Below are 24,537 nucleotides of genomic sequence, written 5' to 3' on the forward strand. Positions count from 1 at the left end.
TATATATATATATATATATATATATATATAAATGATCAGAGGGGGTTTGTGGAGAATTTTAGTATTTTCATAGTTGATATCTAACTATGAAAATAATAAAATTCTCCACAAAACCCCCTCTGATCTATAATCATATGCTCACTAGTCACTGACTTCAAGAGATATTTCCTTGAGTTCTAGTGGGAAGCAGTGATCAGTGGAGTGTTACCAAGTCTGTTGTAGAGATATCAACTCACTGAAGACAATTGGTGAACGGTTGCTCAAAATCGTGGATTAGTTGAAGTTAGACATTAACACCGTTGGATGCCGGCTCAGTGGTTTATCGGTTAAGGGCTCTGGCTCGAGACTGGTAGGTCCTGGGTTCGAATCTTGCGGGTGCGGGATCGTGGATGTGCACTGCTGAAGAGTCCCATAATAGGGCGAACCGGTCGTCCAGTGCTCCCAGGTTTTCCATGGTGGTCTTGCTTCAATTGATTCATGATTTCAACTAAGAAGATATATAAATGACTTTCAATATTGCAGGGAGAAATTATCCGACAAGTTTACGCACGTTTAAAAATGATCGTAATTCAAAATGATAAATTGTCAAGCATGTTGTTTTTAAAAATTGTGCTTATTCAAATTTATTTATAACCCAACAATATAAACTGTAACAAATAACTTTATAATTGTCAGTGAAGATAATTAATGCATAGAATCATCTTGAGACCTTATAAATATGATTTTAGATCATTTTAATTTTTAGATATTTACAGTATGTATTAATCATCATTACTTTTCTCTTTATCTTACTGAAGTTAAACTGAATACAGCTAAAATGTATGTATTATGATAGCTTGTTTCTTTCTTTATATAATACTTACTTCATATTTATAAACATTGTAATACAACATCCTCAAACTGTGATGCATTAATACAGTTCAGTTTACAACAATATAATATATGATGCTCTTCTCAATAGATCCTATTGAACTGCAAATTTTCGTCAAGCATAGGTAAAAACATGGGGAAGTTAACAAATATATAAAACCATGTGTTGATGATGTTTGATAGACTTGGATTGAAAATTCACTGTTACATGTTACAAGTTCCTGTTAGTGAATAATAATAAGCTGCCTATTTCACAATGTACACCTCAATAAAATTTTGCTCTGAATATTTTATGACACTTTTGAAAACATTACCATACTCCTTAGATTTTCGTCTTTGTACAAACTAACTCTCTAAGGTAAACTATATTTATGAAGTTATCTCTTCAAACAATTGTTTATAAAAGATCAGAGAGTAGTTTAATAGTATAAAGTGTAACTATCTGCTTCAATGAACCGGTATCCTTACCTTTTGTTATGAACATATACATCTTTTAACAATACGACTCAATGACATCACATTATTTACCTTGAGAACGTTAACTTCGAAAGTTCAGAAAATTGCCTGTACTTTATTTGTTAATTCTAGTATCAAAACAATATTTGCCAGAGGACTCATGATTTCTGGTCGTTTTACTGAGATATTTATGCTAAGGGATCTGTATGCCATGATATTTTTATAAAATTCAGATAACACTTTTAAATGTGTGAGGATTTTTAGAGGAAATAGAATGATTAGTATTGTAGTCACATTTTGGTTTATTCATAGACGTTATTGTATCATGAACATTCTGTTTGTATTGATTCAATTAGTCGATTAAAGGTGAACATTGATATTGATTGATAAATTGTCAGAGTAGGAATTGATCTCATGTAATCCTGAGTGGTTTAACTAATAACATAATGATGTACACTCCCACATAATTTAAAGACTTAATCAAACCTTGTAAAATAAAGTTCAATAGTGACTTACATCGTTTCAATTTACAATATTACTCTATAAAACACAAGAAAGAAAATTGGGACAAATACCAAAAAGGAAATAATAAGTGATAAAGAAATAGACTGCTATAGAGTAATTAATTTCATTAGGTTATTCAAGAAATAAAGATGATGAAGATATCTGCACTTCTGTCAGAAATGTTGAGATTCATTATCTTAAATATCAAACTATTGAACTTTGACGTGTTGTGAATATGATCTACAATGAAAAAACTTGTTTAAGTAACTCGAACTAACCGTCAGTATCTTTATCAATTAAAATAATCTTTTTCTAACTAATCTAATGCTTTTTCTGTTTTGCTGCTACTCCAGTTGATATCCCTAGTGAAAGTAGATGAAGACTTGAGATAAGCCTCAATATCCCAGCTGATGTAGTTTCCAAAACTAAACAAATGATTCATTTCATCTACTTAGAATTATCATACAACGATTCATAAGTCCAGCTGTTTCCCGTTACACTGAGGCTTTAATGGTCACTTGGCACTGATGTTGGAAATTAACTGACCTTAAATTTGTCATATTTCCGATAACTCGTCAAGTAATATGGCGTGTTCAATATACTTAGCTACTCAATTGCTATATCAGTTATATATAAATGTATCTTATATCCGTCATGTACTGCATCATTTTTCATCACATCAAATAAACAGTCTGTAATGGACCTGATTTTACTGCAATGTTCAAGTTTTACTCCTATCCATCTTTGCTTACAATGCTTGCGAAATAAGGCTATATCGAGAAAATACGCACATTCTGCACATATGCCAATAAGAGACTGACCAGTTACAGTCCTGAAAACATCAATGGGGAGATCCAAACAAACGATACTAAGTAAATTTCAACTTCACCCCATTGCACAAGCAAGTGGCTATCAGAACTCAGTGGCCGAGTGGGTAACGCAATGGCGTTTGAAGCGAAAGGTACTGAGTTCGAGTCCCAGAGCGAACATCAACTCTGAGATGCAGGTACATCCAGCTGACGAGTCCCAAATAGGACGAAACACGCGCCCTGGATTCCACTGCTAGCCACTATCCATCTTTGCTTTACTCCTATGCTATTTATACTGATAATTTAAATTAAAAACATTTAAGTATTCGAATAGTACGAAGAAACAAAAAGTTATGAACGGATATTAATTTTACTAATTGGACCTTTGTTTAGGAATCTTTTTTCATTCTCTGATATAATATTCGGTAGTGTTAGCAATGTAACTGACCCATACTAAGATTGAAGAATTAGTTAAGCATTTTATTGTTGAATTTTGGCTGTGGTTAGTATCTACATAATATCATAATTTTCACTAGATGCTACACTATAAGCTTCATAAATTTCTCTAATTAATGAAAGAAAATATGTTCATCACTCGTGTCAAACACAACATAGATGTTCAAAGGTAAGATATTCGACAATCAATTTTGACAATTAAAATAACAAAATAAAAAGAGGATATAAAAAAAATCCATAAAGGTGTTTATTTATTTATTTATTTATTTACTGAACGAAAAACATTTCAGCTTGGTTTAACCCCCCTTGGATTATTAAAAACAGAGAAATAATATAAATAATAATCAACCCTTTTTAAATGTATCGTGAATAATTTCATCAAGTGAAGTATACAAGAAGAAAATGATGAAAAAAAAACTGTTTATCAGTAATGAGAAAAACGAAAAATTTAAGCGAAAAAATTCGATAAAAATATTAAAGTGAACATATTTTTATTATTATTATTATTATTACTATTATTATTATTATTATTATGGTTATTATTATTATTTCGTTATAAATGTAGTAAATGATTCGAGGTAAAAACATTATGCAAACTATCCGTCTTAGATATATGATCATTCGTATATTTATTACAGGTTATTGTCTGTAATTAGGTTTGTTTGAGTTGTTCATTGGATTTGTGTAATTTCTAGTTCATAGTGTTGAAACACAAGTAAGGTGAGTTTTTCACATTGAATTGTTGTTGTTTTGGTGACTATTTATAAAAAGATCAGTGTATTTTGTGTGTATTACGTAATTTATTTTGAACTTATTTAAAAAAATATATAACTCTATTTTATGTGCGTTAATTTATTCATTTGATGATATTAAATTTTTTTATTTTTATTTAATACTTAATTTGGAAATAACTGAAGTAGGCTTGAAGATGTATTGGTTGGTAATATTTCTCCAGTTGATGATTTTATAGTTACATGTACTGTTTGTGTGTGTTGACGTAGATTTTCGGCATCTGTTGTACTGAAACCACATTCTTCACATACATATAACTTATCTCTACGTTCTTTGAATGCATATTGTAATGGACGACCATGAACTTTACGACCATGTGCTTCTAATGAGCATCGTTGGGTAAATGCTTTTGAACAGTCTGAACATCTATAAGGTCGTACACCTAAAGTGAAAGATTTGTAAATGAAAACAAGAGAAAGTCAATCATACTACTGAAGGTAATGTATAGATAGCGTATAAGTCAATCTGCTCCTTTTAATGAAATCAGTGAAATCAGGGTCTTTTGTATAAACATGCGGAAAATAACATCAAATAAACGATCCTATTCTAACCAAATAACCTTCATAAACCATAAAACTATAAAGTGGTTTACTAGTCTACAAAGCTTTTGCAAAAGCACTGTGGTACATATTGACAGTACCATTGAGTAAGTAGTTTTCCAGACATCTGAATATCGTAATTAAATGACCTTCGATGAAAGTCATATAATCATAGTCAAACTTACTATTTTAGAATAAGAAAGACTACATTTGAAGTTATATCTATGAGGGTGAAATCCATTACAGACGAATTAATTCTAGTTTGTTACAGATATTTTTGTGAACATTCTGTACAGCAAAATGATATCAGATGAAGAACTCTTGACACCAAAAAAATCACTGGATAAAGTTTTTTATCTGAGCCTCAACATTTAAACCAAAGCTTTCGGTTGTATTCAGTACTAACTAATTAAAACAAACCACTGATTTCCGTGTGTTATAGAAACTATGTTCAGCTTAAAAAGTTTTTCACAAATACAAAATTAATTTTAAATTTACTTGATACTATGGAATATATTCACTTTTCTAATATATACCTAACATTACTGAGTTATCGAAAAGATATTTGCTGGGATATTATTTAACACTTTTGTTACATGTACCCACAACCATCACCAAAAAGGTACAAGTGATTATAAGCAATTGTCTACGCAAGATACTGAATGTTCATTGGCCGGAAACTATCAGCAACAGCTTACTGAGCGAGAGAACAAACCAGCTTCCAGCTAGGGACGAAATTAGGAAAAGACGCTGGAAATATGTAAGACACACATTGAGTAAGTCATTAAACTGCATCACGAGGCAAGCCCTAACTTGGAATGTTGAAAGAAAGGCCAAAGAACACACTGCGCCGAGAATTGAGAGCAGACATGAAAAGGATGAATAGCAACTGGAAAGAACTGGAAAGGATTTCCCTAGACAGATTTGGATGGAGAATGCTGATGAGTAGCCTATGCTTCTCCATGAGAGGTAACAGGCACAAGTAAGTAAGCAAGTTGTTACATGTACTGGGTTGAAGCTTACTACATCAATGCAGTTCATCGCTTGAAAGTGATAGGTATTTTTCAGGCTAAATATTTATCAACCCAAAAATATCTTTAGAAAACCAGTATTATGTTTTTTATATAGGGATCTGTATGAAAAGTATCACTGAACCTGGTTAGTAGTTTATTTCCTGTAACACCAAATTCTACTAATTTTTACCTTAAATTAATCAGTGTTATGGGGTATTTTTACTTAGCATCAAAGTGTAACCGTCATTATCGTCGAAGTCATGGGTTTTTATTAGGATAGAATATTGTAATTACTTGGAAGTTTAAAATAAAAGCTTGTTATCAAATTCTCAAGATGAATCTGAAAGTTTCAAATCTATTTTACCATATACCAGTTATGTATCAACAAATTGTCTATCAGTCATTTGTTTTCTACATGAAATGAATCAAAAAATATCTCTGACCACACCTACCGACCAGTTGTATGGTATACGTCTTTGAAAAGTGAATTTGTTTTTTGTAGTTTAGAATAAATACAGTAATCACTGACATTTATAGGTGAGTTACGTAAAACGCTCAAAAATCTTAACGTATATAATTTTAAATACAGAGTACTAAGGAGAGGACTCATGTTTGTAGAAGTTTAGTAATTTTATTAAACGAATGCAATCTTTTTTATTAAAAAGAATGTGAAAATAAAATCTCATTTGTAACTGCATTAAGCATTGACGCTGCTACAATTTAGGTGTTGAAATTAATCAGATCAGTGGCAGTATTACGGTAAGAAAGTAGATATTAAATTCTGTGTAGTGAAAATAGTTTCCGCTTATCTATTAACTTATGTATTTAAGCGAACATAATCTGATACAACAAGGTACTAAGAAATAGAATGAGACATATAAAGTATGGATAACACTGTGAGGAAAAGAGAGGACGTTTAAAGAGAAGGTAGTAAAAATAAAAATGATAATACTAAATAAATTGACAAAGTAATTAACAGAAACAATATGTGACAGGAAGAACAGCTCCACTGGCAATACAAACGAGAAAATTCAGGATTCTTTTAGTTAAAGAAGTTCCTCCCATATTTATGACCAATGCAAAAGGAAATTACACCAGGATAGATATTTGATTTCTATTCTGAGTTGTCACTGATCCACTGAGTTGTACCATCTCTAGGACCCCCGACTGTCCAACGATTCGAAGGCAACCCTGATATCAAGAAACACAATGATTGTTAGTCGACAATAAGTATGGGTTTGCTATAGGATTTAGTGAGAAAGGTGGTGATGTACTTGAAAACAGGCCTTCTATTTAAGAGTCAGTTTTTCATGTATTTAAAGCAATCTACATGTACGACGGAGGGCATCAGTTTGGATGAAATCGGAAGTAGATTTATCCACCAATAGTTGTCTTATTGATTACGAATATCCTCGCTAAAGATGGAGGCGACGACCAGCACATTTCAAGCTGTTGGAATGAACTCTGCTTCCAAACAACACAGCTGGTTCCTTGACCATAATGTTCGCCCCATCCTCAAGAAGAAATAAGGCTAAGTCTTTAGCCCTGGAGATTTTGGGCATTTCAGAAATTGCAGTTTATTTAGATTCAACCGCCACCAGACAATAAATTAACCACAGTCTGATCCAATTTACTGGAGTAACTGACAAGCTGAACTGTTCCTCGAAAAACTCTGTTGATCATCCAAAACACCTCTGAATGCCACTAATTGGGTTTCTATTCGCTTCGCAGAATTTTTCACTCACACCAGGCCTCTTGTTGCCAGTGGATCGGATGAGGTGAAATAACCTCTCGAAATTGCCAAACGAAGCTTCTGTTTTTAATCACATAGCTCACTTCAACCACCAGATTTCTCAGTACTTACTCAAACTGAGAAACGCCCTCGTGTTAGAATCTACGTTTATTATCAAACTTACGATTAACAGGAGTAGGTCGACATTTCACAAGGATTCATAAGAAGCCTGAAGAAACTAAATGCTTATAAGCGGAAAGTCCCGCGAAACTCCATGTGAATTTATGGAGTCTATCATATGCAACCAACATTCACCTCCTAATTCCAGGGGACTGACTTCTAGCGTTGAGCCTAACTTGGTTTCATATTCGGTTGTAAATGAAACTACAGCTAATGTCCTTATATTACTTGGTTAAGGACGAGACTTTTCTCAATTACCAACATCTAAGATAAGCTTAGGGGAAACCAAACCATAATCAGAGTCCAGACAGATACTCAGAAAGAGGATGTCATAAACACAACAATGGTAGTGGTAGCTGGTCGCGACGTGATTAATCTGAGTCCAGACTTAAGTAACGACTGTCTCGAAAGTTGGTGCTAAGGTCCTGAGATCGTCTAGACAAAGCGGGACTTCTACTATAAATGAGCTACTGAGTGAGTTCAAAAATAAAACTGAAATGGGAATAAAAGGGAATAGATAAGTGACTTAGCGTTGAATAAAAACGAATGTAACAAAATGAATGTGAGCATCGACTGTGTGAATAGCTAAGTGGAACGAGGACAATTTCTTTTCACCACAAATTATCATTTTGTTTCTGTGTAGGCTAGGGTAATTCCCGGACACCCAGACAGAAAGAGGTGATTTTCTTAGGGAACTACTCCTGGAACTCGAAATCAAAGGGTCCAATTCACAAGGCAATGAAACAATATCAGGAGATGCAATCCAATGGTATCCAATGTCCAAAATATATTTATTCACCACTCATTCCTGTAGGATCCAGACGCTCATGTGCACCATTGGTTTCATAACTAGGGCGCTAGTACTACTTATCATATGCCGTAAAATGATATTGAAGTTGTCCATAAAGATAGTCAAAATCTTTGAAATGAAACTATTTGGTTCAGAGGACGTGAAACTAATATAAGTATCTATCTAATCTGCAAATTTTTTTCCATTATTTCAGAATTAGCTATTCCTCAATCTTATACATCTGATTTATTAAAAGTAATGTTCCTATTTTTCTCAGATGCTTAGGAGTACAATAACAGACCATTTTGATCATTATGTATCATCAGTAATTTATCACCAGTGATATTAATTGACATTCATTATGATTTAAACGAAGTTCAAAATTCTAAATTATTGTTTCACTGTTGACAGAGTGATCAGGCATATTTTCATTACAAGAACTAAGTGTTCTAGGCTCAATCTTCCCTGGCTTCCAAAAGCGTTGTAAATTATACTTATTCCTATTGAAAACTATCTTCAAATCAATTGAATCGTCACACTTGTTCAAATGAATGTTTAATGACCTTAAAGTAATAGGAAAAATTTATTCATAGGGTTCATTATTACCTTTTCTGGGTTTTTTTTAACACATATGTCTAAAATATTCCATCTTATTTTTTGGCAATATATTCAACATACTATGTAAAATGTAACTTTGAACATTTCAAATGCATAAATTGGAGAGGTACATGCTTTTTGGGTTGATGAATTAACAAATATACATTTTATATAATCTTGATTAATATAATTTGCGCGTGATGCTATGACTATGATACTATTTTAGCCTTGAATAGTAGTAAATATACAACAAATATAATCATTGTACTTCTGTTCAGAATGAACTATTTGACATGAGTGAATGATTTGGTCCAAATCCATTGACCATCTGTCATAGTTTACTAAGATGCCGAAAAAATCTACCTAGTTTATTGTGAGTAATCATGAAAAACTATCAACATGAGATAGTACAGTTTTTACCAAGGTAAATTAATGGCCAAATTAGATTTGATAGGACAACATAATATTTCATTTAAATTTGGCTAACTTCAAGGTCGTGTACTTTTAAACAGAGTTTCACTACCGTAACATAAATTGCGCATACTGTTTGTTCGCATTTACTCAAACAAGCAAAAATACGAAATATATTGACCAATAGTAAGATCTATGCTAAGAAAAACAAATCTACAGTTCCTTCTTACACGTTGTAAGATGGATGTGAATGTGCGTGTCAGACTGCTAAAAATAATTTTATCTATTTAAATCATAGAAAAAAGAGAGTGGTAATTTAAATGTATACTCATATACACTAATTATTGTCAAGCCTTATTGACCATGCTAAAAAAATCTACGTTACACACAGAAATAATATTTAGATTTGTAGAGTTTTTTTTCCATTGACTAAGTAAGTTGATTTACTTTGGGAGATAAATTGAGTTGTTAGGTACACAGTGTCTAAGACAATTTGGAAAAAGTACACAAAGTATATGGTGTATAAACTTTGGTTTTGAGAGTAATTTTCATCAGGAAATAACTCCAAGTAATAAATCATTGAAAACAAAAGAGGATTGGACAGCTGTTTTGTCGTAATGTGATACTGCTTACCAACGGATACTCACAAACCCACTCATAATCGTGTCTAGAATGTTTGGGTCACCCACCGAGCAAGGTACAATTCAGATGTAATCTAATAATCTACTGTTTACACGTGTAACCACTTCAAGATGAAGCACGTTTATTACGCGTTACGTCAGATTGTAATCTCAATTCAGAATTCGATGATTTCACAGATCACGGATTCAAATTATAAATTCTGAAAATTTATCTTGAAACTAGTCACCAGTTGTCTCATGGTCATTATTAATCTAGGCGGTGTCGTGGAAATCTAAGTCTATTTAGCCAGTGATTTTCACCGAGTGGGCTTGCATTGGTGTGAGATCTCAAAGTGGAATGCGGTTGTTGTATAGTGGCTCCATAGATTTTCATTGGTTCTACAGTTGGCATCAGTCTCCAATCAAAATTACCTCCTGAATGCTCCAACTGTTTGTAAAACCGCTTCATTGAATAATAACATACGATCATCAAGTGCGACGTAAACTTGACTCTGAATGGAAATACAAGAAAAAAGGCATCCAACATATTGTACCATTGAGACATTTCATCTAAAGATAGAAGTACGGTAAATCAACATAAGTTTGCGATAAACAGTTTGAGTCCTATCACAACCTAGAATATCAATTATAATCCCGGATTATAAAAGCCATTCTACCAGACATTTTTAACTCAGTCTGCATAGGTGATATTTAAACTGCTTATCCTCTGTAAGCTTTTCAATATTTTTGTTCATAAACCAGGAATTATTGAAAATAATTATGCTGAACTGTCTTACTTGGGTTAAGCGGTTTTATACACATGCATGAACAAAATTAAATTCAAACCATTCAGAAACGAGAGTTAGGTATAGATATGACGATCGGACAAACTGTTTCGATATTAAAGTTTAAACTCAAGGTTACGTTATCATTAATTTTTTTTTCCAAATGTTCTAAAGCTTTAATAACATTCAGATTCCTAGATGTCCATAGAAGTCCATAGGTGACTATCTTAAATCATATGTAGAACACATTATACTTTTACTTCTACTTATGACTTTTTCTAGACCTAGTCATTGAATCACTAAACAGTTGGTTTATTGATATTTAAGAAAAATACATGTCATCACTATACACTCCTTCATATTTTCAAGTAGATTGTCACTGGTCTTTACCTGTGTTACCAAGTGAAAAACCTTAGATATGTAAAACAAATTATTTGAAATTGTAAATTATTAAACATACCTGTATGTGTTCTGGTATGACGTTTTAAGTCGAATGTATCATTGAATCCTTTGAAACAAAACTTGCATAAATATCTGTGTAACTGACTATGACATTTAATGTGTCGTGTTAAAAGACGCAATAATTGGAAACGTTTACCACACGCTTTGCAAACATATTCATTTGGACCTACTTGAGAAGCTAAGGAAAACAAGAAAAATAAAAACGAAAGAAAAGGAGCATTGATTAATTTAAAGATGATAACTATAACAACATTTGTTCTGAAAATAAGGTGCTATTCAAGAGTGTAAACATGATAGTTTTGACTTTATAGTTAACCACTATACCCTATTGTTGATTACTTGAAAAACACCATTTTAACAGTTATAGACCACAATTTTATAAGCCTTCGTTATTCGAGTTTAACTGATGGTTTTAAAAATACAACTTAAAATCAACAGCGGTGATACAGATAAGTATTTTACATCCAATACTGACACGTTGCCATGAATCCAAACTGAAGTCAATGGGACATTCGTGTCTACTGATATCTACCCTTAGAAATTGGAGCATTTATTACAAATTTTCACTCTCATGGCGTATGTATTTTTTTAATAAAGAGGATTTAATGCTTGCTGTTAATATCCCACTGTATTGATCTATAAGACCGAAAGAGATTAAACTTGTTTTGAATTATTTCTTTTACACCTTAAAAGGCGTATAACGTTAATCATTATTGGTTTGATATGAAAATGCTCAATCCATCAAAACAGTACTAGACATAATTAGATTATGATATACGATCAAAGTTATTTTGTAGCTAATTATGTCTTGAGAAATACTTGTACACCATTAAATGTATTACATTTACATGATTAAACTATCATTACGTAAGAAACAATTATATTTTCACTGGTATGTAGTTAGGACAAAACGGCCGTCCAGTGCTTTCAGGTTTTCGATGGTGGTGTAGCTTCAATCGACTCATGATTTCAACTGTGAAAATACTAAATTCTCCACAAAACCCCCTCTGATCTATTAGGTAATCGACAAACTTTTAAAAACCAGCTACTATCAAAGATCTTAAAATTGCTGAAATATGAGGCTTTTTAAATTACACTTCAATCAACTTTCAATGAAATCAATTGCCTAACTTGATAAGATGGATCGCAAAGATACTGCAAAAAAGTTCATTTTTTTATAAAAGCAATTTCCAAGTCAAATCTCACTTCAAAACTTATATTACTTTGACTACATATTTTTGAAATGCTATACGACGAATGGTTTTTTTTATTACAATGAACCGGCAACATCGTGAATGAGAAAATACTCATAATTTTTATCCCGTAATTTAACATTATACACGCCAAAACTACTTTTCATCTTGAAAAGCTATACTAACTAATAATGAAATTGTGTCATTTTTTATAGTATTTTAGTTTAGAAGGGGTAAACAAAGGAAAATGTGAAACTTCGGTAGGGATTTCATGGCCGATTTAGTTTATTTAGCTTGAATGAATATTTGTCAGAAAGCTGGTTTTTGATATGACCATTTTTATTCTAACTCCATACCCTCTTGAATTATTAATGATTATTATATCTACTTTTTGGTTCATCATAATATATCTAATTTACGTTCCTTTTGAAATATATAAACTTTGCTATTATTGCTGTCTTTTACCTTGAGTGTATGATCATGTGAATTATGAATCAGAATAATCAAAAGTACTTGTAACTGTTTATCTGGACTTTTGCCGCTCTGATTAAAGATTTGGAAAAGTGAGAATTGTTATTAGCAATTGTTCGTTCAAAACCTACCTACAAATCAGGTATGGCACAAACGATAATCATATTGATGACTGTCTTTGTAGTTGATATAAAAAACAGGGCATACCGTTCCAGTACTCATTTTATTGGATGTGATTTAATGTTAATAAAAATTGAATTAATTCCTTCATTTCAACAAGTTACCAACAATATAGAATATTAACATTCTTCTGAACAGAATTGAAACTGTGAATGTCAATCTATCACGTAATCAAACAGTTTTTGTTTATCTATTAAAATTTAAAACCTAATCCATCTTAAGGTGGTGGTTAGGGATAGTCAACAGGAAACTCTGAACCTAGGTTTCGTGCTACTTAGCACTCGTCAGCAAGTTGTACCCGTAATCTTAAGGGGACTGATTTTCCCTGACAGATTCGATCCGGTGTCACCCAGCTTCACAGTCAGAGACGTTACCACTGGGATAACCGGGCCGCGGCTGACCTCCTGTGGGACTGAGATGTACTTACAATTGATTGACCACTGGGTGCCGATCAATGTCATGTGCACTAAGAAGAGTCTGCCACGTGACATTGATCTGATCCACCTTCATTAGCTTTGTAACGATAAAATGAATCTCCAGTTTTTCTATTTGACCACAATTATTAAATATTGTTAAATAAGTAACATTATTTTTGTTATGTAAATTAGTCTATAGAAAGTAGTTTGTTCCATCATGTAAATATGTTCTTTCCATAGATATACTTATATAAAAAATAAATTGAGATTTTATTTATTGTAAACAGAAAATAATTTTGATTGATTAATTTGTATACGCTGAAAACAAATGAAAACTTGATTAACAATACACCAAGTAATTCACCAGAATAGGTTTCTGAAAGTGAATATTAATAGGAACACATCAAATTTATTAGGTGACAAATTGTTTTGAACAGAGCTAAATCAAAGTCAATACAAATAATGTAAAAATATGAACTGATATACAAGAAGGTAACTATTCAAAGTGAACTTTATTAACCAAATGTCCCAAATGCCCTGGTACGGCTGAGAGTGGGGAGAGTTTGCTCTCCTTCTCGAAATGCTCTTATATGGCCACGCGTATATAGCATCTGCCAGGAAAGTTCTACTCACTGCCTTCTCGAGGCGGGGGTGTTGCTTACAAAATTGAGAGGACAAAAAGTGAACGTTTGGCGCTTTAACCAGGTTGGTGGACACAGAAAGTCCACCTAGGGGAGTTGGAAAACCCTGATTCCAAACCAATGGTGCACATGGGCTCCAGTATCTTGAGGAAACAAATGGCGTATGAACCGATTGTTGATCACCGCCTACCATAGGACTGCATCTCCTTACGATGCCCCACTGCCTTGTGGATCAGATCTTTAGGTCAATGGCTCCGGGTGTGGTGCCCTAAGAAAACCACCTGTTTCGGTTTGGGCACCTGGGCAGTATCACAGCCTTCACACAAATCAAATGAGATTTGTGTGGTGCATATCTATCTGGTGCTCCTTTGTACCAATGTTTATGTGTTTAAATAAATAAATAAATTTTTTTAAATTTAAAGCTTTCTAGCACCTTAAATTTTACAAAGTTGAATATACAAATTAAATTTGACAATTGCATAAGATTCCAGAACGTTTATATTAATTGTTTCTGCTAGTGATTATCTGAATGCTATTTTTACATTTTTGTTAATATGAATACTGAATATGAATTCAAAGATATCTATGTTATTTCTTGACTTTCTGGTAGATGGGTAAAAGATAACCGGTCTTTATGTAAGTATTGTTCTGTGACATATCTAAAAATATGAGCTGGATCAAATAGGCTGTTTGACATTTTAAGCATAACGTGTCATGATGTATGTTTTATGAATAAGCAGTTTAGTGTTGATTAGTAAGAAACATAACTGTCAAAAACACTTAAATTTAACCTGCTTTAAGAAAAATACTCCAAAATATCAGGAAGTATGCAAAAAGAATACTCTTAAGAAGGAATTAGAAAACCTTCAAAAAATTCCCATGAAGATCCAAACAAAATACACAGATCGAAATCTAACAATTTGGATATTTATGGGACGTATCTGGCTAGCAGCAAAGTAAATTTTACCAGACCTATGATTCATTTGTACCACCTAACCAGACCTTGTCCGAAAAATTGCCGTTATTTCAAAATAGAACCTCCTTTCATCGTATTAGCTAAATGACATTCTCTCACCGATAGCTTTTCACCATGTAAAAGACAAGATCATAAATTAATTCACAATTATGGGCAATTATTAGTTTACTTCCTTTCACTGAGATAAATAAATCGATAGTGCATCCTGTCATTTCACAACACGTTCATTGATAGTACGGGTAAATAATTAAAATTCTTTTTAGCTTTAGAATTCATTGTTAGTGAATAGAGGCTTACATATTTTTCAGTTGAAACCCATCATCTGTGTAAACCATACAGCAATTTATCGTCTTGTTAAAGATCAAACCAACCAATGATATATTTCAGATTTTTAGTAATCTTTGGAGAAAACTGATAAATTAAAACAGAAACACTTAGCGTATAATCACATCTGATTTAAATTTGAATTTCGAAACCAAGGTCAGTATATCTTATCCTTGAGAAAAAGATGATATCATGTTCAGTAAATTTTTTATTACACAAAATTGTTGGTAAATCATTTGGAATTAATTGAAACTTTGTTTCCCTTCAACGTTTCTTTTCAAACAAAAGGACATTGACCAATTAAAGAAATTCTTTAAAAGTGTTTCGTATATTCAACAATAAATAATTAACAATGACCTCATATTAGTAAACCACTAATGAAAGGATAAGAGATTTGTTCTAGTCACTACAAAAACCAAAAGTTTTCTTATTAATAAATGAAATTGTTTAGCAAGAAACGACTTTTTACCGATATCGATATAATTCATAGTTATTTTAAATCTAAAACTAGAGAATTAAAAAACACGATTTTTATTGCGGAACCCTCAATGGTGTAAAGCCACCACTGTACACTAGGCTAAACGTAGAAGCCTTAAGATGCAAAAGCAAGATGCTGCTGGCTAGTTACTACTTCGAAGTTCAAATGTCTACATTTATATATTCATTCACTTGGCAATATAAAACATTGTGATCAATCCAAGAACAGGAGCCATATTTTATTTTCAACACTTATTGTTGTTTCCAAATACATTCAATGAAGTGTAGAGATAACGATAAATCAACACTTCTGGTCCTATGGTAGATAATTGTGGGACACTGAATCACTCAGTAGAGTAATCAATGTTTACTAACACTTCAGCTTATGTAGCTAGATTTCAACTGGGATCATGAAACTAATGCAATTGTACGAAGGAATACAATATCTGATTGTTATGAAGATACCGAAAAAATGCATTTATATATTTGTTTAAGCTTCTGTTTATCGATTATTTGTTTCCGCTCCTAAAACAGTCAGAGATGAATGAAACAACATTTTAAAGGTAATTAGATCTTAGAATAATAATTCAAGTGAATCGGTAACTTTAAATGATTTCCCTTCACAGTTTGAAAACACTTAACTTCAAGAGGTGTAGCAACCTGTCGAAAAAATCCTCATTTGTATTTCGCGTTAGCAAAATAATAATATTGGTTTATACCATAGCTTGACTTCTTAAATGACTTCTTTTACCAGAGACTATGACTTCAGATGTTATTATTAAGTTGTTAACTATATTTGATGAGATTTGTGTTCAGAGTTTGTTTCATAGTATTTTTGATAATGCTTAATTTTCAACACAATGCTTGTATACTGATTCTGAAACCTAAATGAGTTCATTCGATGAATAGGATAGTTCGAAAGTAACCTTCCTCACAAAGTATTGCCCTCTAAAGAACCATAAAATGAGAAGAAAAACGCCTAGTTTTAGTTTGAGACTCCTTATAATGAGCATCAGCCGCTTTAATACGTGATTGAGTATAAGATCCATATATTCTTATGCCAACATATAGTGATTAAATTGATGAGTTAGAACTAGTCAGAAAATAGACTATTTGGCTTCTATATATACCGTAAATTATATTCATACTCATCCAGATGTGATGACAAAACTTAGTAATAAGTAAGTGTAAAATAAATGAGTGATAGAAATTTTAAATCTATTAATGTCACAAATATATCATACAAACAAGTTTTTAGAAAGATAAATAACTGTCTTGAAGTTCTACAAATCAAATTACTGACATAGAGAGTCTTAAAAATATAGTAGTAGTAATAATGATTGAAGTTAAAAACTGATTTGAGTTACGCAACCATTGAAAGCTTGGGAGCAGTGGATATTTGTTTTGCCCCAGTATAATGCTCATCACCAGTGGATACTCACCAGTCCATAGCCAAGAACCGAATTCACCACCCTCAGTCTCGTGCCAGAACATCTAGCTTATAGACCACCGAGCTTGCATTCAATGGCGTGCAGGTCTAACTTTAGTCGATCCACGATATTTCGGGTCCATCTTTTATTGTCTTCGGTCAATAACTTCCTCACACTCAAAAAAGTTGAACTCCTCTGGTCATAGTTTCTTCCTAGAACTTTAGAAGTTTCATACCAAAGCTAGTCATAGTAGGTACACGATAAATGTCATCATGAGTTTGTGATGATGGTTGAATCCCACTGAAATCATGTACCTGGATCAGATTTCCAGTCGCAGAGTAGTGAGTGCGCACTGATGAGGAGTAGCACATTGGAATGAAACATCAGTATACTGCTTCCAGGTTTTCAGTGGTTTATGACTTAGATGGATTTGTAGTTTAAATAAACCTTAACCATCTCCACCACCCTACATTGACGATAGTAATAAGAATGGTTGCATTTAATATTATACGTTTAATACTATTGTCAGCATTCAATATTTCAACAAGTTTTTCTTACTCTTCTTATACCACAAAAAAGCAATCGATAACTGCATACAAATATATGTGATATCGGTGAATAAAGTGTCTAGAATCAAATGAAATGTTTTCAGGATTATGGGACCTACACAACTGTGAATTATCAACATGTTCACAAATATAACTTTTTGATTAGGTCAGATCTCACGACCTGTTCGTCGCAGAGTACATGTGCTAAATACAGTATCGTAGAGCTTTAATACTTTTAAAGACAGAAAGAAAGAAGATTGGTGCATAGTAATATGAATTCATTTTATCTTGTTAGGTTCTCATCAGCTGCTTACAACCTAAATTTGTAAATAAACGTTATTGCAGGTATTGACATTCTTATACATACGAGGGTGATTAAAGGTGAATTCATGTATCATGATGTAATGAAGATTCGGATAAAGTTAATAAAGTCATAAGAAATTTTGTTTCGGATTAATAAAGTTTGGGAGGGAAAGTTCCAGAACATTGAAATAGTGATTAGAAGTAATAGAGTTAACAGACATTAGATGGTTATGTAATGAAGCAACTGAAAATAGATTAATGGTAATAAAGGAAGATATGAATTGAAGAAAAATGACAATGATGTAATTTTAAACTTCAGAAAGAGTTGAAATAATGAATGAAGTAATTAATAGAAAGGTGTTTAATGTTGCCAGGACAAAGAAAGATCTATTACTGCCTCTTTTTGCACAAACTCTAATGGCAGCTCGTTCTACCGGAAGATAAATAAGTAAAAAGGTATGAATGGAGTGGATCGTTAGTATCTAATAAAATAACACTTGGTAGTAGCTTACAATATTTTAAATATCTATCCACAACCATATTCATAATGACCTCAAAAGATTCATAGCAAACCTTACTAACGTCTTTCAGCACTCTCTGCAGCACAACAAAATCTTTTCTCAAAAGCCCAGAATAATAAGTAATATACGATAATTTACGAATCATAAAAGTAAATGTTGAGTAATGCTAAAAGCATGCAACCTCTCTTAATTCAGACGCAACACTTTCTTCGATATTAATAAACATAAGAAGACTAAGAGAGATCAGAGAAAAAAGTTACAAGATAAATGGTAAGGAGAATAGGTATCTCAGATATCAAAGCAGACCGGTGATCAACAATCAGACACTTACCATAAAGACGATTTAGCCATTCCCTCTCAAATTTCGTGCTACATGCCAATGGATTTTTAATTCCAGCACCATTGTTGATAAATTCAACAGGACCAATACATTTTAACAAATCAATCGTTGATGAAGTCTGGAAGAATAAAAAAGAAATGAAATCGAAGATGCGGTGGTTACATTGGTGATGGGAATTTTATTAAACATTTATTTATTTCAAGTATCATTACCAAAGTTTAACTTGATAATTACTTATGTTACTCTATTTCATATGTAAAAGAAATACAATAACAAAAAGTATGCAAGGATTCCCATACGATAGATACATTCGTGTTCTATGGGCTGATTCCTTAAACATCTGAAGAAACTAAGAAACCAGTTAAAACTAGCAAAATCTTCAAGAATGCTGTGTATTTGAACAAATTTATTATTGTATATAGAGCATTCCAGAGCATTATTTATGAATCTGCTGCGGCAAGAAACAAATGTTGTTTATAGACTATCTATGTTTTAAATTAACCTGATATAAGAATATGGTAATTCGTTTTCCAGACAATGAGAAATGAATTATATATAAGGAAGAATCGATACCATTTGTAAGATCTCATTAGGTGTTAGTTTAGGAGGTATTCTGGCTTTCTGAAAAACAGATGTTTATAGTAGTCGGTGTCTTGAAATGGTAACATACTGACTGCCTACAACTAACTTACACCAAGCGGAATTCATTGAAGTGTTAAGTCAGTCAACCTAATGATTGTGTTTCGATTTCATTTTATTAGTGTTAATGGCTGAACCTCCTGACATTGATTATTGTCCATTAACTGAATAACGTAAATATTTGTAACTTCAACTACTGAAATACGTTTACACAAGCAGTGAGAAGAAGTTTATCAGAAATACATGATCCATTAGCGTAATAAATTGGAATCGGATTAAATCTTCTAACAGTTAATGTTAAATTCACTTAGTATTGTTTGCTTGAATCCCAGAGGGTGAGTCCCAGAGTGAACATCAACTCTGAGATGCAGGTACATCCAGCTGACGAGTCCTAAATAGGAAGAAACGCGCGTCCTGGATTCCACTGCTAGCCACTATCCATCTTATCATCATTATTGTTATGACATATTGATAAATCTAGTTTTCACTGATGGTGGAGAAGATTTGTAGCTCAAATGGATGATTTTGATGGAGTTTTGTTCTCTCAGATGGATGGTTTGCTCGTGGAGCTTTCATCGTCCTTCTGACCAACATCATCAGCACATCATTAGCTACAAAATCCTATTTAACTAGCCCAACTCTGTGCTGATGATACCGTTAAGAAGGACGATGAAAGCTCCACGACCAAACAGTCCATCTGAGAGAACAAAACTCCATCTAGTTTTCACTAATTAATTTTGTAGCTGATATTAATGAACATAATTTTTTTAAACCGCTTAAAATTGTAAGTTGTATGAATAAATAGATGAAGGAGAAGTTTTCGAAATTCTAAAATAAAATAAAGATTCCCCTCTTTGTCTCTACATATAGACATGAACCAGACGACGTAATTTTTTCAATAAATACTGGAATAAATGTTTGTGATTTCAATCGTTGTTGTACCTCACAAACTACGAATTTTCAGGTATTAACTAAAAAGATTAAATATTTACCATTCTTTGTAAAGAGGGAATCTCATATGACAAAAATGACTCGAATCATTACTCACTGTTATTTAATTTGATACATTTAAAAAAACTTAAGAAGTGTTATTTGGTAATGTCATTAGGAAATAATTATGGTTACATTCAACTGAGGTTACATTGTTGGATACAGTTCCTATTAGGAACTAAGAAAGCACTATTTTACTGTAAATTTAAGGAAAGGTTTCTCACAATAAATAAATTTCATTGGGTTCTGAATAATGTAAACGTATATCAGTGATCCATACAAAATTTAATGAAAACTCCCAGAAATGATTACTGTAAGCAGTAGAATACGATTTTTAGTGTAAATTCCATTGTTTTTTACTTACGTAGAATTTTGGTTCACAGATGATGATTGTTATACTCGCTGAAGCATCCGACAACAAAGTTTATTCAACAGTAAAAATATTAATTTATTTACAACAATTAAGCATATACCGAGGTGAGTGACAAGAATATAACATAGACATTTATTGAAATCATGAAACGGCCAAGGTTAGTCAACTATGGAAAAAGCTGGGAGCACTGGACGAGCATTTCATCCTAGTATGTCACTCCCCGGCAATGCATATTCACAACCCCAAACTCGGGGGTCAAACCAAGGACCTTCGGTTTCATACGCGAATGTTGGACATCAGTGGTAGTCTGATTTATATCGGTCCAGGATCTCAATGAAATTCAACAGTCTCCAAAATTATATAGGTGCATCCCACCTTTCTGTTGTCGAGTTTCACACCATAACTAAATAAGTTCATTTTCTCTGTACAAAGTTGATCTTAGTAGATGAATTTCCTCTGTTATTTATAAGTATGACTACCAATTTAACATTATGTAGAAATGTCGCAGTTTTTATTCTCTGAATTATTTGCCTTATATACATTAATCGTCTTCATTTTAGAAATGGAAAGAAATAATCTGATATGAAAAAAAACACAGTGTGCTTAACTAGTTATAAGAGTAAATATTCTTGCAGTGTTATGTACGTATATCATCACTGGATCAGTTTATAAACATTCTAATTTGATCGATATTTTTTCGCTTAATTTTTCATAACACCTTTTTCTTTTGTCCCGTATTCAGATTGAGTGCTGCACACAATGTAAACGACTGAAAAAATACTCATTTTCAGTATACTACAAACTCTCAACTAAATTCTTTTTATCGCCTTTGAAAATCTCTGAGATATTTGATTACCATGAATCTAAATGGTGTTACATCAGCTGGCTTATTTTGTTAGAAACCATAGCAGCAAACAGTGATTATGGTTCAAACGTTGAATTATTATTGATTATTTGGAGTGATAGGTTTATATTTCATAAAATAAAAAACAACTTTAACTGTCCGTAAGATTTAATCAACGATTATCTTGCTTTGAGTTACCAGAAATGGTAATTTCAGTATTAAATACTTGATAAAGTTCTGAATTAAATTTTTTGTGCATAGTCACGTTAACTTAACCAAATAACTTCCTCTTATTATTATAGTACTGATTCTCAGTCATCTTTTAATTTAACCTCGCAGAAATGTTTTCTGCAAATGTGCTGTTAACATGAAATCCTCTTATTCGCATATATTTGTCGTTAGGCCTATAAATGTAAGCTTTTTATAAACTCTCCTTCCATCCAAATTACTGGAGCTTTAGAATTTTCATCCTATCACATTATACTATCTGGATGTGTCCACTTTCATTCATGGTGATACCTGAACTTTTCAGTAAACTTATTTTGCCTAAATCTACAGGAAATAGTTTAGCGAATTTCCTATGTTATCATTCACTTTTGTATTGGCTGTTTGAACTTTCCCATTGATGTTTAGGACTGTAAATAATCAGTCTCTTATTGGCATATGTACATCCTATGAGGATTGCCTCAACATTGCCTTGAGTCACAAGTATTATGAGCAGAGATGATGGTGGCTAGTAGTAAAATCCATAACGCGCGTTTCTTCCTATTTTGGACTCGTCAGTTGGATGTACCCGCATCCAAGAGTTTGCGTTCGCTCCGGTATTCGAACCCAATATCGTTCGCTTCGAACACTGTCATGTTATCCACTTAGCTACTGATTCCTGGTAGCCTCTAGCTGGATTCCACTGTTAAACACCATCATCTCTGCTTACAATTCCTGTGTTCTGATAGTGTAATATACCTTATAATCAGTGCGCTGCATACAATCATGGATAATATCATGTCTAATTAATGATCCAGATTCTGTAGTTAGGTCATTTTATTCTGTTGATTGATGTTAATGAAATAATTACTTCAACTTTTTAGACTATGATTACTGGAGCAACGAACTTTAAGTTTAAATGACACATTAAACTTATTTAAAGGTTAGAAAACCACTTTTAATTTGTTTCAGCAATTCTCTTGGTTACGTTTTTTGAATGGAAGTTTTATTCTTCACTTTCGAGCTTATTTCTTTCTAATATTATTGCCATTCATGAATTATTATGTTTAATAACTTGATATTATTTCTCTCTTCTTGGTAGATAAGATACCATTATAAATTGTTATTGACTGAGAATGTGATTCCCGTTACTATTGTATTTATTGTACTTATTATCGTACTCAAGTTATTTACATTTTGAAATACTGGTATTTGTTTTTTCGTAAATCATCCGTTTATAAGATCTGTTTTCTGACTGACTGGAAATTCGTCAAGGTTATTTTAAGTTTGTCCTTATACCATACTGTCCCGCACTTTACGCTAAGATACACTTTTTCTTCCAGATTTTGTCTATTTATGGGTTTTACCTGCTTTTAATAATGTTTAAAGGTTTCTTAAATCGAATGTTATTTGACTTTTTACCGATTTTTTTTGACAAGATGCTTCAACTAGGTAATAAATATATATAAGTTAATATCCATTAATTACCGCTTGATATTTACGCTGTTTGACAGAATTCTCACTGAATTTTATAGATTTCAATAACTATGGTCATTTTAGTTCGTATTCTTTCCTGGAAGGATTATTGTGGTTTTCTTAACAGTTTCTTCATTTGGAGGATTGACGTATACGGTTTTTCTTAAGGTATATTAGTGTTAAGATTATTCGACTTACAGTCATCTTTTATTCAGAACAAACACCTAAATAAAAACCACTGTGAAACAGAGATTGGTGAGTAGTCGTATTGTAAGAACATGACAACTTTTAACAGTGCTCATGTCCGACTCCTTATCGGGTAGAATATAAGATCTTCACGTCTTGTTATGTTCACGATACACTTTGACAACTGACTCATAATCAAGAGGTAGATATTTACTCTCAATAATTCCTGTTCCACTTCTCACAATGTTAAACTCTAATTGTCATTGATGAGTTCAAACCTACATTCTATAAATAAATCTCTCAAAATGAAATGCTGAGTACTATGAATTTAACGAAAGTTTCAGCTTGGGTTTCGTTTTCTTAATGGGTTGTCTGAAACTAGTTTCATTAGTAGAATGTAGAAAAATGCTCTTAAAATAGTGGAAGTTTTGCAACTAATCTAAAGAAGTGGAAGCAACAATTCTCAAAAAGTGAAATTATTGCGAAATTTCACAGCATTTTATAGGTGGATTACTATAATTTACAATGGTTTTATAGCAAGGAAAAATGATAAACATTAAAAGTACTTAATATATATATACATTCACGAGATTTTTTCTGAGAATAAAAAGGTATACAACATGAAATGCATTATATATATATATATATAAATCGGAAGAAAACTGTTCCATTCAAACTATCACCTGATCTATATCAGATTTTCAGTAGATTATGTAACAACTACTAAACCTAATTGTCTACCGTGTATTTCACATGCTTACTTCGAAGACATGTGGTAACAACGCTAATTCATTCTAGTCTGATGCTATCGTTCTTTTGTATATAACGATTCGATACTAATATATCATGATTGCATAAAAGTAAATAAACCTAATAATTTGTTTGATTAAATAATTGAAACACTTTTCTACAATTTATGGTCGGATATATATACGTACACTTACACTCGTAGAAAAATAAGTATAGTATGAGTAAAACCACTAGATTTT

The 24,537-nt window shown here is 32.3% G+C and overlaps 1 protein-coding gene across 1 annotated transcript in view; it reads right to left on the reverse strand.

Annotated features, from left to right (window-relative positions):
- Smp_095290 (zinc finger protein, putative) overlaps window positions 1-23,566 on the reverse strand; it is a gene marked incomplete at both ends in the record, with an annotated part of 24,525 nt that extends 959 nt beyond the window's left edge. Inside the window, 4 exons of the mRNA XM_018792799.1 lie at window positions 4,070-4,269; window positions 11,015-11,194; window positions 18,828-18,954; window positions 23,561-23,566. Coding sequence (XP_018644420.1) covers window positions 4,070-4,269; window positions 11,015-11,194; window positions 18,828-18,954; window positions 23,561-23,566 — 513 coding nt within the window. The remainder of the gene's footprint in view (window positions 1-4,069; window positions 4,270-11,014; window positions 11,195-18,827; window positions 18,955-23,560) is intronic.
- Window positions 23,567-24,537: the final 971 nt, after the last annotated feature.

Source organism: Schistosoma mansoni (assembly GCF_000237925.1).
Source record: "Schistosoma mansoni, WGS project CABG00000000 data, supercontig 0111, strain Puerto Rico, whole genome shotgun sequence".
NCBI classification, from domain to species: Eukaryota; Metazoa; Platyhelminthes; class Trematoda; order Strigeidida; family Schistosomatidae; genus Schistosoma; species Schistosoma mansoni.